Raw genomic sequence first — 14,777 nt, forward strand, 5'->3', positions numbered from 1 at the left:
TATTGTAAATTAATTATAAAAAGATTATTAAAAAATAACAATAGAAATAATAATTTATCAAGGAAATGGAATCAAATGAGGACAAAAGCCTATGACAGTGATGTAAAATAGTCCCAAGCGGAGAACGAAATGTAGTGGATCTATTAAGACTATGAATTTGGACTTGACCTCTATCTTTGAGCCAGGTGAGAGCTTCTGTACAACCCATTGCTTCCGCCAAGATGGGGGATTGGGGGTAATCCATGCATCCATTTGTCGCGGCCATGAAAGCTTCGTCACTAGCTAGTAACACGTACGACACCAAAGGAGGTCCTGTCAGTACGAGGAAAAGTAGCTACATCGAACCAACAGACAAAGGGGGTAGCTGGGGGAGGTTGAGGATTAACAACGGAGGAGGTTCTTATTGGGCGCCATTAGCATCCAACCAACTTGCTACTTGAGCCTTCATAGAGTTCCAGACCGCCATCGGTTCCAAGTTTAGCTTCTCCCACCTCCTTTGATTTCGGGCATGCTATATACGACTGAAGACGATGGCCGCCTAAGTTAATGCTGCGCAATCATTATTGTCAACTGCCATTTGTAACCACTCTGCAAAACTATGTACTGAAGCCATTTGATCTGCATGGGTTGTAAAGCTCCATATGTTCCAGGCAACATTACACGATAGTAGTGCGTGATCAAGAGTACTTTTTAATTCCTCATTGCAGTATGGGCAAAAAGTCTCAACATCCATACCCCTAGCAGAGAGTTTCATTGTGGTTGGGAGTATATTTCTAGTAGCGCGCACACCATAAGAAATTTTTCAAGCAAGGGGGGGGGGGGGGGTAGGGGAACATCCATCTTCCACAGTGAGTTCCATTTGGTAAAGGCGGGGGTTGGGCTTCGCCTTAGAGAAGTCGATAGTCGGACTTAGTAGAGTAGATACACCTCGGAACCATTCACCCTCGAACTCATTGCAAACCGGCACTATACGAATCTCATTAACATCCCTGCCTTCGGAAAGTTCTTCCAACAGGCTCAAATTCCAGCTTAATCCACAAGGTAGTAAAAGAGAGTTTACCAAGGCGTTTGCCCATTGTGGAGTCGGGGTAGAAGTAATGTAGGAATTGTCTTCGTTGAGCAGCCAAGGGGAATGCCAGATAGGTGTCTGCCTACCGTTGCCAATTCGGGTTTTCAACATCATCAAAAGATCAACTAAGTCAAAAAGTCAACAAACATCTAATAACGAACATCAGTATCTAGTCTCAACATCCAAACATAAACTATCTAGAATCTAACAACTCATTTACGCACTACCACTAGACTCGTGCGCGCTCAACAACTGGACCCACCTAAAAGGGGTTATAAAACAGTAGAAAATAAACCCGTTAGCACGAAGCTAAGTATAAAACCACTCAACCCTGTAAAGTACTATAGAATATAGGTTTTGAAAATCATTTGGCAAACACACATAGTTACAAGTATTTCAACACTTAAACAACAACTCAACAATTCATAAACAAATCTATATGCTTGCAACCTAGTCAACATATAATCAACACAATAGTCATGCCTTGTCAGGTACTCAACTTAACACAACACTCATACTTCAACAATTACAAGTAAACATAGCTTAATATACAAACTCATGTTGTCATGCCAAACAATAAGCAATAATAAGATATACAACTCGACATAATCTAAATGCAACACATGTAAAACAAGTGAAAGGAAAAGCCAAGATGCAATAAGTATAAATATATACTCTCATGCTAAAAAATGTATACTTTTTCTTTGGAGGTTCCTGTTGAGTCACAATAACCCACTTTCCTCTTCTTTCTCTTCGAGTCACACAGACTCACGTTCTCTTCTTTCAAACGTGGGCGAGGCAGGAACTTCACCACGTGTGAATGGACCTGTCCGGGCTCGGCATCTAGCCGGCCTAATACCAGTCTCGCCCATAGAACCACTCTCTCGGGTTCTAAACTCAAACTCTGTGGAATCAGGTATCGTACTTGTCAGTGTGCACACCCTCTGACCAGGATTCCATGCCCGGCGGGTAGTATCCAACCTAGTAATCCAGGAATATCGACCAAGTTACTTCACATCGGACTGCAATGTTTGTTTCTTTCTCAAACTTTCTTTCTTTCACTTTTCTTCCGAAAGGACATAGTCCTAACGACCTCCGAAAAACCTATTTCCCTCACAATAGATACATATAGATATGCCTCATGCAACATCCTTCTCACAACTTTGGAAGTCAAATATCATGCAACTCTCAATGCAAATAGATAATGATTTTTCAAAATAGATATAGGTTTTTGAAATAGAACTTAGGCTTATATAGAGCCAATAATAATGCACTTAAACAATGAAATGCACTAAAACAACCCTTCACTGTGAAACAAATCTCAATTTCTCAATCACTGTAATCTCATAAAGTCATATACTGTTTATGCAAAAATTCTAAAACATTTACCAAAACTCCTCAATAAATACTAACAAGTATTTAGGCATGCTTTTCCACTCAAATCTAGTACTCAAAAGCCAAAACTTCATTTACTAGAATCAACTCTCAGACAACAATTTCAACAACATTAACAGAGAATTCAAAACTCAACAATTCAACTATAAATCATGCTTCACAACTCCAAATTCATCGAAACGAACTTCTACGAGTGCATTGTAACCAGCCCAAGTGTCTGAGTCTCAAGGGCCCACGAGTTCCAATCTGAACAACGCGTAGCTTAGCCACAAAGGACCCTGCCAGTACTGCAGTTGGCCTAGCGAAGCTTGGTAACGGGGCTTGAGAAGCCCCGCCACTAGGCTACGCCAGGCCACGGGTCATGGCAATGGACCATGCCAAGGTCCGTTGCCCTGATCTGCTACTCCATGGAGCAGCCCAACGGACCTTGCCAAGGTCCATTGGCTAGCTCCGTAGGGTGATCCGATGCACCTTCTGTGTGCACCAGACACCTCCAACCCCACCTACAAAGCAAAACCAGTGCAAACCAAACCTTCCAAACCACAACAAATCAATCCTAGATCATCTACAACACACAAATAGCTCAACCACAACATTTATCTAGCATTTCTACACATCAAACCACAAGAATGACAATTAACAGAGATGAAAATAATACTTTGGGAGTCCATGATTTATACATTTTCTTGTTCTTCCTCCTTGTATGGATCTCTACCTCCTCTCTATTCAACTTCCACCACTTCCACTTCCTAGACTCCACAAACAACAACACACAAGAGAAGAAACCTCAGAGATTGAAGACTAAGAGAAGAAAACCAAAAGATAGGATGTAAATGAATGGAAGAGATAGGCTTGGGAAACTTACTGTAAAATTGCTTCTTCTTCTAGCAGACACAAGTTTGCGAGAGGCAAGGGAAGAGATCAGGGAAAACCAAGTGAATAGTGCTGAATGTATAGGGTGCAAAACCCTAGGTAAAAAGGCCAATGATTGGTTGGGGGTGAAATTGGAATTTTGGCTTGCTTTAAACAAGATCATATAAAGGTAGGAAGCTTATGGTCCACCTTGCCTCATGGACCAATGTCTACAAAGTGAATTTTGGATAACTTGGGGTCAAAATAGATTTTCTAAAAATGTTTTCTAGTTAAAACACTTGGTTCAGGTTTCTCAGGTTCCTTTCTAGTTTCACTCAGATTGGCTTTTCGGGTCAAAACTTGGTACATAAATGTACCTGAATTTTAGGATTCTCGAAATAGAATAAATCTCGGCTTTGAATTTATTTAAAACTCGGTTTAAAATATTTAATTCAAACACTGTTTTTGAAATAAAATTTTAGAGGAGTGAAAAATGGCTATTTTGAAATTTCGTAAAATAGAATTTAGAAAATTAAATTTTGGGTTGTCACATTCTACCCTCCTTAAAAGAAGTTTCGTCCTCGAAACTTAGGATAAACGGACAAATTTTCTTAAAACGGAATCTTTCAAGAAGATAGCAAGATTTGCAAGAATTGGCTTTGAAATTTTCTTGAAATGCTTGAAAGAATAGAATTTCTGAGTTTCAAACTAGCACTCAACAACTAAAGCACTAAGCAAACTAACAATTAGGTAAAGTCTACTAACTAAACTAAAATTTAACGGTTACCTTGATTGAAGTCTCCAGGAGCACTCAATAATTTTTATTGGAGTTAATGCCACATGGGATCCTCCGAGTATAGTGGTTTTGTCACGTTTAGTCATAAACTTTCAAATTGACCATTTGTGGTCCTTCAACTTTCCAATTTAACCATTCGTGGTCCAAGTTAACCACCCATGGTCCTTCAACTTTTAAAATTTAACCACTCGTGGTCCTCTTGAAAGGACTATAGTTGGTTAAATTTCGAAAGTTGGAAGACCATGAGTGGTTAACTTGGACCATGAATGGTTAAATTTGAAAGTCGAAGGATCACAAATGGTCAATTTGAAAGTTTAGGACTAAGCGTGGCAAAACCACTATACTCGGAGGACCTCGGATGGTAATAACTCTTATTATTGATATATAATTATTGTAAACTATCACGTTGGCTAGTACATATTGGACAGATCGAAGTACATATAGTTGTCTAGTGGGGTGTATGCTTGAAAATTTTTTATTATTTAAATTGGAAAATAAATTTTTAAACATTTACATCAATACATCAAATGATGATTAGTATAATATTCAATACTCTATCTGTCCTACTTACTATTTATTGGTCAAATCAACTCTTTCTTCTTTGTTTATTTTCATTAGTATTTTTTACTCATTTTTAAATTTAATTTTTTATGTTTAATAGTATTTTTAGTATAGTTTCTAAATATATAAATTTTGTATACTAATTTTGAACTTAATATTATAAAAAATTAAATTAAAAATAACTTCAATCAAATCTCATTAACAGAGACACATAAAATAGGATTGAGGGAGTAGTAATTATCTCTTCGTAATCAAGCTGATATTAAAAAAATATCTTAATTTCAAAATAAATAAAAAATACTCCGTAAGTGTCTAATTAATTACACGATTTATATATACATAAAAAAAAAGGGCACAGAAATTAAAACTTGACGTGACACGTCACCGTCATTCCCACCATCAAAAGGAATTGACATAGAAAGGACTTCACTGGCAAGCCTCTTCTTATATATATATATATATATATATATATATATGCTATATAGTCAAATCGTTCCCTCCGCTCCCTCTTCACCATTCCTTTCTCGATACGGAGTAAAAACGATTGAAAACGTTTCTACCCTTTTTCTCAAATATCTGATCTTCATTTTCTCTCACAAAAAAAATAAAAAATTGGGTTGATGTAAATACACTTTGTGAGTGATCAAAAAAGTTGGTACGTTTGACGCTGCAGGTATTAACCATTATTTTTTGTTCGTTGTTGTTGCGAACATGGGAAGTAGGAGCAGAGAGAGGATGGTGGCGGCAGCGGCGGTGGTGCTGGTGGCGGTGGCGGTGGCGCTGGTGGGGGCTGTGGAGAGTCTGCGGCCTCACCGGATTCTGCTGGACACCGACGTCGACACCGATGATTTCTTCGCGCTGTTGTATCTTCTGAAGCTTAACAGATCAGAGTTTGATTTGAAGGTAATCTAATTATTTTGTGCTCAAATAAGTTTTCTTTGAAATGCTGTGTCCTGCGTGTGTAGTACGTAGATTATAAAGAATTAAATAAATAATGCCCCGCTTAGTTTAATTGGTTCTTCACCTGACTTAGAATTCTTGACTTAGAGGCTTGGATTCATTTTGTGCACATGAAGATTAGATCTGACTATTAGACCAATTGCACACCTTTGCATTGGCTTTAAAAGTTAGGTCCTGTAGACTTAAAATTAGTCCGGTAAAGTTAGTACCACTTAATTTTTTTTTTATTTTTTTTTTTATTTTTATTTTAAAGCTCACCTAAGTCTTTTTTAAAAACAAAAGAATTAAAGAAATAATGGTGGATCTTCCGTTCCCATTAACGGCAGATTCTATTCTGTCTCCTCATTCAGTGGCTGAAAGAGAGAATGATGAAACTGTGCTATATTCAAATGCTGGACCCGGGGCTGGGGCACTGCCCTCTTAATTAGTTTCCCCATACAACACCTCGTAAGCAGTTAAGCCTCGTTTGGTAGGAAATTGTTTTTCTCAATTCTATTTTTTTTTTTTTCAGAATTTTTGTTTTTAACTGAAAAAAAATTAGAAAATATGTTGAAATTCAATTATTTTTAAATTTTATTTACAATTTAAATAATTTTTGTATAAAACAAGTACTAATGTGTGCGGAGTGTAACTATTTTCAATCATTATTGGTCCTCACAAGTTGTGGATCATATTTTGTCTATTATAAAATAATGTATATTCAGTACAAAAATAATGTATATTTAGTACAAAAATAATGTATATTGTATACAGGGGATATATATTATTTTTGTTCTGAGTATACATTATATTGTATAATGTACATTAAGTACAAAAATAATGTACATTTAGTATATTAAAAATGTACTTTTTGTTATGGTCCACATAACATTGTGTGGACCATGGTCCATACAATAATTTACCGACTATTTTGACTATACAATAATTTGCCGACTATTTTGAATAATTGTAGTGATAGTGATGATGGGTAGAGTAGATTTGACAAACCGAGGGGAATAATAAGACTAAACAAAAACTTGAAGGGGAGTGTAAATAATAATAATAATAATAATAATAATAATAATAATAATAATAATGAGGAGGAGGATAATTATGATAATGACAATGATGATGAAGGAAGTAATGGTGGGAGACTGGGAGTTAAGTAAGACTATAAGCCGGTGGGGATCAGAATACTAGGCAGGGTAATGACAAATTATTTTGTGTATTTGGGTTCGCCTTACAAGGTAAATTCAAATTTAAAATATACAATTTACATACTGAATGTGTACAATTTACATACAAAATGTTTATAATTTTGTATGTAAATTATGAACATTTAGTATATAAATTATGTATTTTGAACCCAGATCTACTACACCTTGTAAAGTGGACACGGATCTATAGTATACCTATTGGCAGGTAAATCATGTGGTTTAAGTAGGAGTGTGGAACAAAAAGGTTAAACAATTTTGCAATATTATCGTTTAAATACATTGTACTGTTATAATAATTTGTTAAATTCTAAAATATTATTTTATGAATTAAACTGAGCCTAAATAAATTGTTATCAGATTTTTCAAAAAAAAAAATTGTTATCAGATTAAATTTCTAATTAAATACTTGGATTCGAAAAGTATCGACCAAACCCAATAATTAGGGTTGTTATTATTTATTTTCGTTAACGTCATCTTTGGGTAATGGGATTTACATTGTCGCTACAAGAAAATATTAAAATACCAATAAATTTAGTAACAAATTAAATAGCTAAGCTTAAATATCTATAGATTTTTTGAATACTATTGACTCTATTACAAGATAGTATCTGTTCTCGGGATTCGATCTTGTGACCTTCTCTCAAGGACATCTCAAGTGCCCCACTTATAGAAATAAAAATATCTATAGATTTTACTATTTTACTAAGGAAAATTTGTTGGTAAATTAAATCTCTACAGCTTTCATAGTTTTATCTTTAAATTTTTTCCATTGACAAATTTGACTTTTCCTGTATTATATGATCTACTATAAAAATATATATGATATAAAACAAAATTTCAATTAAATCGGTAAATTGTACCCGTATTTTTGTTTAGTGAATAATTTCACCATAAAGAAAATTCAATTATTCAAGTTTCAGTTGATTCGGTCAAAATTAACCAAATAAACACCCCAACCAACAAATATTGAATTCTATAACTTAGATGTATTAGAAACATGAAAGACTTTAGTGTTCTGCATCTGACAGCGTCATGTTTAAAAAGAAAATATGGGATAAATAAATTTTTAAAAACCATATCTTTTCTTTCTCTTTTCAATACTTGATATGATCAAAATACCACATTTTTAGTGTACTTTATTTCTCTTGAGTAGTTTTTGAATTATTATATAGAAGATGAATTTATCTAATGTACACTTTGAATAATAGTTATGAGTTTTTCTCATCACTTAAAAATATTCACTTTAAAAAAATTAAATAAATAAAAAAGGTAGTACCAATTTTTTCTATTAAAACTGGCGTGACCAAAATTTTGGCACCTACCTTTCTCTTAAAAAAAAAAATAAAAAATTTGGCACCTACCCTCATGTGCCATTAATTAGGTGGGATTTCATGGAACGGTCAAAGATATGTGTTCGATGAAAATAATTGTTTATTAAGAATGAGGATTGTTGTTTTGACATTTTGGTTTAGCTAGCAGTTCATATAGAAAAGTATTAGGCCAGATTTTCACCCCTTTTGCAGTCTCAACAATATTCTATGTTTATTCCAAAAAAAAAAAAACAATATTCTATGTTATTTAACATGATTTGACTAGTGATTCTCATCTTTAAAGGGACAAACAACCAGACAAGGCCATTGTCCATTATCTAGGAGTATCTTTTATTCTTAATTAATTAATAGTAAATTTAACTGGGATGTGGTTGAAGAAAAATGGACTCATCTATTTTTAATCAAAGGTCAAGGATTCGATCTTTAGCATTGTAAATTCAGCAAGGAATTAGTCACGGTATCTGGTGAGGGTGGAAATATACCAGAAATATATTTTACAATTAACAAAATTAAAGAAATAGTTCAATTTATACAACTTTCTGCTTAAATGTGATAGAAAATTAAAGAACTAGTTCAATTTTGACAACTTTCTGCTTAAATGTGATAGAAAATTAAAGAAATAGTTCAATTTTGACAAATTTCTGCTTAAATGTGTTAGATGCCTAATTTCATTCCAGTGGGCGTAGGCACCACGTAAATCTTGCATTCTTTACTTCTAGCCATTATAATGATTGCTTGTTCTTGTTGGGGCAATTTAACAAAATTAAATAAATAGTTCAATTTTGTCAAATTATAGAACGTAACATTGTTACAATTGTATTTATAAGGAGCGTGTTGAACATAAATGTGGTGTCACTTTCTGCTTAAATGTGATAAATGCCTAATTTCACTCCGGCTTCCAGCCATTATAATGGTTGGTTGTTGTTGTTGAAGAATAATGTATTTAGTGTTGCAGGGAGTAACCATTAGCTCAAATGGATGGACTGATGCAGGGCATTCTGTTAATCAAATATATGATCTGCTTTACATGATGGGGCGCGATGATATTCCGGTTGGTGTGGGAGGGGAGGGCGGAATACTTGAAGATGGTACAATTCTGCCTAATGTAGGTGGATATCTCCCCATAATTGAACAGGTAATCTGTCTTTCAAATTATTCAGTAGATTATAGTGACATTTCTATCTTTATACTGTTTGATTTTAATCTAGCTAGAATTGATTGATCAGGGAATTGGTACGGTTGGATACTGTAGATATAGACAGGTTGTTCCTGTTGGGCTTGGAGGACGTTTAGATATTGACACAAACTTTGGTTTTAGAAAGAGCTTCCTCCCTCAGGTAAAATTTCATTTCATACATAGTTGTTTTGGGTGGTAGAATGATAGTTGAAACTTGAAAGCAGGGAAGGAGAAGATATTCACCTCTTCAGCAGCCCACAGCACAGCGTGTATTGATTGACACGATTTCTGCTGGACCGACCACTGTGTTCATCACGGGAGCTCATACAAACTTGGCTATATTTCTTATGAGCAATCCTCATTTGAAAAAAAATGTGGAGCATATATATGTCATGGGCGGTGGCGTTACATCAGAGAACCCGACTGGCTGCTGTCCTAAGAATGCCACTTCTTCTTGTCAACCTCGCCAATGTGGTGACCGTGGCAATTTGTTCACTGATTACACTAGTAATCCTTTTGCAGAGTTCAATGTTTTTATCGATCCTTTTGCTGCATACCAGGTAATAATTTTATACTTGCTTATCGTTTGTTTTTTTTTTTTTTTTATGATTTTTGAGTTATCATCGTGTTCTTTGTATTACAGGTTATTCATTCCGGAGTGCCAATTACTCTTGTTCCATTGGATGCTACAAATACCATTCCCATAACTGCACAGTTTTTTGAAAACTTTGAGAATAGTCAGCACACGTATGAGGCGCAGTACATTTTCAAGTCCTTGAAAATGGCTCGGGATACTTGGTTTGATGATCAATTCTACACGGTAAGATAGATAGATAGATAGATAGATAGATGTTGACCCTAAATAAGTAGTGTAATACCTTTTAGTTGAGATTAGAGTTAATGAATCACCTTATGCATTGCAGAGCTACTTCATGTGGGACTCATTTCTGTCAGGTGTAGCTACTTCAATTATGAGCAAACCACTAAATCATGAAGGTGAAAATGATTTTGCAGAAATGAAGTACATGAATATCACTGTAATTACCTCGAATCAGCCCTATGGTGTGTCTGATGGCTCAAATCCGTTCTTCCATGCTCGCAACACTCCTAAATTCAACTTGAAAAGTAAAGTCCATAGCGGGCACGTTCAAACTGGTCTTCGTGATCCATTTTGCCTGCTCAAAAATGGCAAGGGAAAATGCAGGGTGGGTAAAGCTTGTTATCAACTGGGATTAAATTGGCCCAATTATTTTCGATCTGACACATTTTTTATTAATCAGGATGGGTATACAACAGTGGTAGAGGGTCCAGAAGGTGTGCCGGTTCTTGTTGCAGTAAGAGCAAAACCCAACCGTGATGTTCATAGCCCGTTAGACAGAGAATTCTTTATCAACTTTTTGGATGTAAGTTAGCCTAAATTTTATTACTTGAAATGGTATCTGAATTGAAAGACCTGATTTTCTAATATATCCTATTTCCAGATAATAAACCGCCCAGAACAAACTGGCAGGTTCAATTTCACAACAGAATATCCTAACTATAAACAAGTACTGTACAAACCAGATCTTAGGGGAAAACAACAAGTTGGGAAAAATGTTGTGTTTGACATGGACATGAGTGCAGGAGACTTCCTAGCTCTCTTTTATCTTCTTAAACTTCCTGTGGAGGTTATCAATCTCAAGGTGCATTTCATAGATTTGCCTTAACTATATATTCTTTTATTTTGTGATAATGTTCACATATATATATATATATATATATATATATATATATATATATATATATATATTCCCTGCAGGCAATTCTGGTGAGCCCAACTGGGTGGGCAAATGCAGCAACAATTGATGTAATCTATGATCTGTTACACATGATGGGTCGTGATGACATCCCGGTCGGCCTTGGAGATGTATTTCCAGTGAACATTACAGATCCAGTTATGCCTGGTGTTGTTGGAGACTGCAAGTACCAAAAGGTTATCCCACATGGTAATGGTGGATTTATTGACTCAGATACTCTCTACGGTTTAGCTCGTGATTTGCCGCGTAGCCCTCGAAGGTAAATTAAGCTACGTCTGCACATCATTCTTAATTTCCTCTTTGCTAATCATTAATTTGCAGATATACAGCCGAGAATTCTGTGAAATTTGGAGCTCCCAGAGATACTGATCACCCAGAACTTCGACAGCCTCTAGCATTACAAGTATGGGAGTCAGTGGTGAAATCACTTGATCCAAAATCCAAGATTACCATTCTCACTAATGGGCCGCTCACTAACGTAGCAAACATAATTGCTGCCGGTGAGAATGTGTCCTCTGCTATCCAGGCAAGTCTACTCTATTAATTTCCCGTAAAAATCAGCCTATGCGCCCCTAAGTCGAGGCGATTTCAGCCCTACGCGGCTTTTAGTCGACCGGCCGACTAAGCGCCGAGTTGGGTGCCTAACTCGGCCAAGTCGGTGTCCAACTCGGCAAAATTGGCGCTCAACTCTACCGAGTGGTTTATTTTGCAGTATATTTCTCTAGCCATGCACTGTGCTCAACTAACCATCTAAAATATGCAGTTGACTAATTTGACGATTATACTTGAATTACTCGGCTGTCTAAGCATCGCCTAGACACCGCCTAAGTGCTCTAGGTGCTAAACGCCCCCTACGCGCCCCTAAGCGCCTATTGGCTTCTACAACATCCTTCTTAGTATAATTAATTTGCACAAGTGCTGGGGATGGAAATTTGAATAATTATCATCTTATTTTTGGTGCAGGAAGTAGTAGTTGTTGGGGGGCACATCAAAAGTGACACCTCTCACAAGGGAAATGTGATCAATTTTCCTTCAAATAAATTTGCAGAACTCAACATGTTTTTTGACCCTGTGGCTGCAAAAACAGTTTTTGCTTCAAAACTCGATGTCACTCTCATCCCCCTTGCCACACAGCGCAAAGTTAGTTCATTCCCTAAGATCATACAGGCACTCGCTCAAAAGAAAACTCCTGAAGCAGCGTTTGCTAAACGCCTGCTATCAAGACTATATCATCTGCAAATGAAGCATCACAGATATCAACACACGGTAAAAGTTTCCTAGCAACCAAACACACCGTTTATATTTCTACTGCAATGTTCAATGATTTCTGCAGTAAGAATTTAGTTTTTATTCAATTTAAGATAAGATATACATATAATTTGTGCTGCAATTGTGCAAGAAGTACAATCAAGTCTAGGGATGGAAATTTACTCCATTCCCAACGAGGATTCCGGGTTCCCTCCCGACGGGACAGGGATAAGAAAAATTTTCCAAGAACGGGAATGGGGACAGGGAATGTGTGTAATTCTCCGTCAGAGACGGGGACGAGGATATCCCTCTCCCGTCTCGCCCCGTCCCCGAATATTCCCGAAAAATTATATATATACTTTAATTTTTGAAATTAGGACTTCAGTTTTTTTTTTTTTTTTTAATACTGCCGATGGGGAATATTTCTAATTCCTTCCTGATGACGGGGATAGGGACGGGTCATGGTCGCGATGACAGGGACAAGGAGTATACTCTCCACCCTGCCTCGCCCCGCCCCATTGTCATCCCTAGTGAGGTCAGCTGCTGATCATTTCAATCTTTTCTTGGTTGCAGGGAACATTTGTTGGGGAAATCCTAGGATCAGTAGTTGTAGCAGGTGATGTTTCTACCTTGAAACCAACATTTGGCATGAAGAAAATCAAAGTATGTGCAAGAGGGGTAGAATCTGAAGATGGGCAAATGATGATTGATGAGAAACAAGGGAAAGCAGTGAAAGTGTTGGAAAATGTGGATCCATCAGCTTACTATCATCTCTATGGGCATATGGTAGGCAATTGGAATCAGTCTGCTGTAGTTGGAAGCTTTTTAGAGCAGACAAGAAGGTGGAGTACACCATTGAATACAAAAAGGCATTATATGTTGTAATATCTATTAAGCCCAGGATATAGTCAGGTACCTCTCCAGCTTCATAGCAGATTTAATTTAACATAAGAGTATAGTTATATTCATCACATTTGATTGGCATATGATTCAATGGCAATAAATAAATAGAGGTCTTGATTTACACCTGCAGGTGCCAACTGTTTTTTTTTTTTTTTTTGTTAACTTTTTTTCAGCTTAAATTCTTCCATATAATCTGATTGGCTTATGTTTGAACTTTGGAGTTTGAAAGTTTTGAATGTTTGAAATGAGGTAATGAATTATTAAAATATTGAATTAGTTGATTGTCAATATAAAGAAGTGTTGGTTTTACGGCCACGGGGTAACAGGGCGGCGGGCTAACACAACCATAAAAGTATGAAGTAAAATTGAGAGAGAATGTGCATAGAGTAATCACACTAGAATTGAGCTTAGAACCCTTTACAATGTGACTCCAGGGAGGTATTTATACAAGATTTTGAATTTGGAAAAAGGAAAGAAAGAAGAAATTAACAAAATTGAACTTAAAAAAGCTTCCAAACTACCTTATTTCTTTTCTAATATTGAGAAAGGAAATCCCGCGCCAAAAATGGAAAGAATCTCTGCCAAATCTTCATGCGCCACCCCTGAGTGCAGCACCTGGTCAGGATCCCTCCGACTGCCTACACTGGTCGCTTAACTTGGCCGGCCAACAAGCCACGCAAGTGGACTGGGGCCGGGTTACGGGAATCTACCCGTCCTCCAAACAAGTAGTAAAATCGTCAACCCTGACCACCTAGAGGTAAACCTATCTGGATACCCTAATAGGGGGTATCCATCACTAGTCCCTCACTTTCCCGAGATCTAGCAAGGCGACGACTTGGGAAAGTAAGCCTGTGAAAAGTGAAGAACCCCAGAACCTGATTGCTGAATGTAGGTTGGATCCTTCCTTCCCCTGTTAATCTTGCAGTGTAGCTAAGGATAGGTTCGCAGACGGTCATGCTGTTGTCGTAATCGCATCAACTCCTTATGAATCTTGACTGATTCCATTTTTTCTGTATGGTTCCACAAAAGTTATCATAAATAAAGAGTATTCAATACGCCTCCTCGACACCTCGTTTCCCACCGGTTATGTTTTAACAAAAATTTAACCTAGTGTAACCGTCACGTCGCACGTCACGTCCGCCTGCCAGTCGTCGGATGATGTCATGTGTCGCCATCTAAGTACCCAACCTCCCTATAAATACCCATTCGTTTCTACCCTTCCGTTCTTTTCACTTTCGCTTCTACTGCCCCTCTTCCTTTCTGGCGCTCCCTCTACTTTCCCCTCCCCGCCAGCGATCACAGCTTGAGCCTCCGGTCATCCTCTCCGCCCAGTTTCCGGCCCACTTTTTGGTCAACCTCCCTTCTCCGTTCTTTCTAAGGTTAGCCCATTCTCGTTTACTTCAATGTGTTCCTCCCATACCCCCCCCCCCCTCCCTTCCTCTTCTTCCCTCCGCCAAGGCGTCACTTCAAATCCACCGACTACCACTTCCCCG

At 37.0% G+C, this 14,777-nt stretch overlaps 1 protein-coding gene across 1 annotated transcript; it reads left to right on the forward strand.

The window, feature by feature from the left end:
• The first annotated feature begins 5,163 nt into the window (after positions 1-5,163).
• On the forward strand, positions 5,164-13,407 carry LOC109168322. Its single transcript, XM_019317335.1, has 12 exons — positions 5,164-5,576; positions 9,116-9,295; positions 9,387-9,497; positions 9,562-9,897; positions 9,981-10,157; positions 10,261-10,542; positions 10,618-10,740; positions 10,819-11,019; positions 11,136-11,392; positions 11,455-11,659; positions 12,097-12,399; positions 12,955-13,407. Exons 1-12 carry the CDS (start codon positions 5,385-5,387, stop codon positions 13,264-13,266), a joined length of 2,679 nt encoding a protein of 892 aa, XP_019172880.1. The 5' UTR covers positions 5,164-5,384; the 3' UTR covers positions 13,267-13,407.
• Positions 13,408-14,777: the final 1,370 nt, after the last annotated feature.

This window comes from Ipomoea nil, unplaced genomic scaffold (genome assembly GCF_001879475.1).
Source record: "Ipomoea nil cultivar Tokyo-kokei standard unplaced genomic scaffold, Asagao_1.1 scaffold3195, whole genome shotgun sequence".
Taxonomy (NCBI): Eukaryota; Viridiplantae; Streptophyta; class Magnoliopsida; order Solanales; family Convolvulaceae; genus Ipomoea; species Ipomoea nil.

What these genes read in the sequence shown, in the direction of transcription:
- LOC109168322 (XM_019317335.1), top strand. Translation starts at nt 5,385, where the DNA reads ATGGGAAGTAGGAGCAGAGAGAGGATGGTGGCGGCAGCGGCGGTGGTG. An exon ending in TCTTTATCAACTTTTTGGAT is followed by an intron (nt 10,741 to 10,818) that starts GTAAGTTAGCCT and finishes TCCTATTTCCAG; the next exon opens with ATAATAAACCGCCCAGAACA. An exon ending in ATCACAGATATCAACACACG is followed by an intron (nt 12,400 to 12,954) that starts GTAAAAGTTTCC and finishes TCTTGGTTGCAG; the next exon opens with GGAACATTTGTTGGGGAAAT.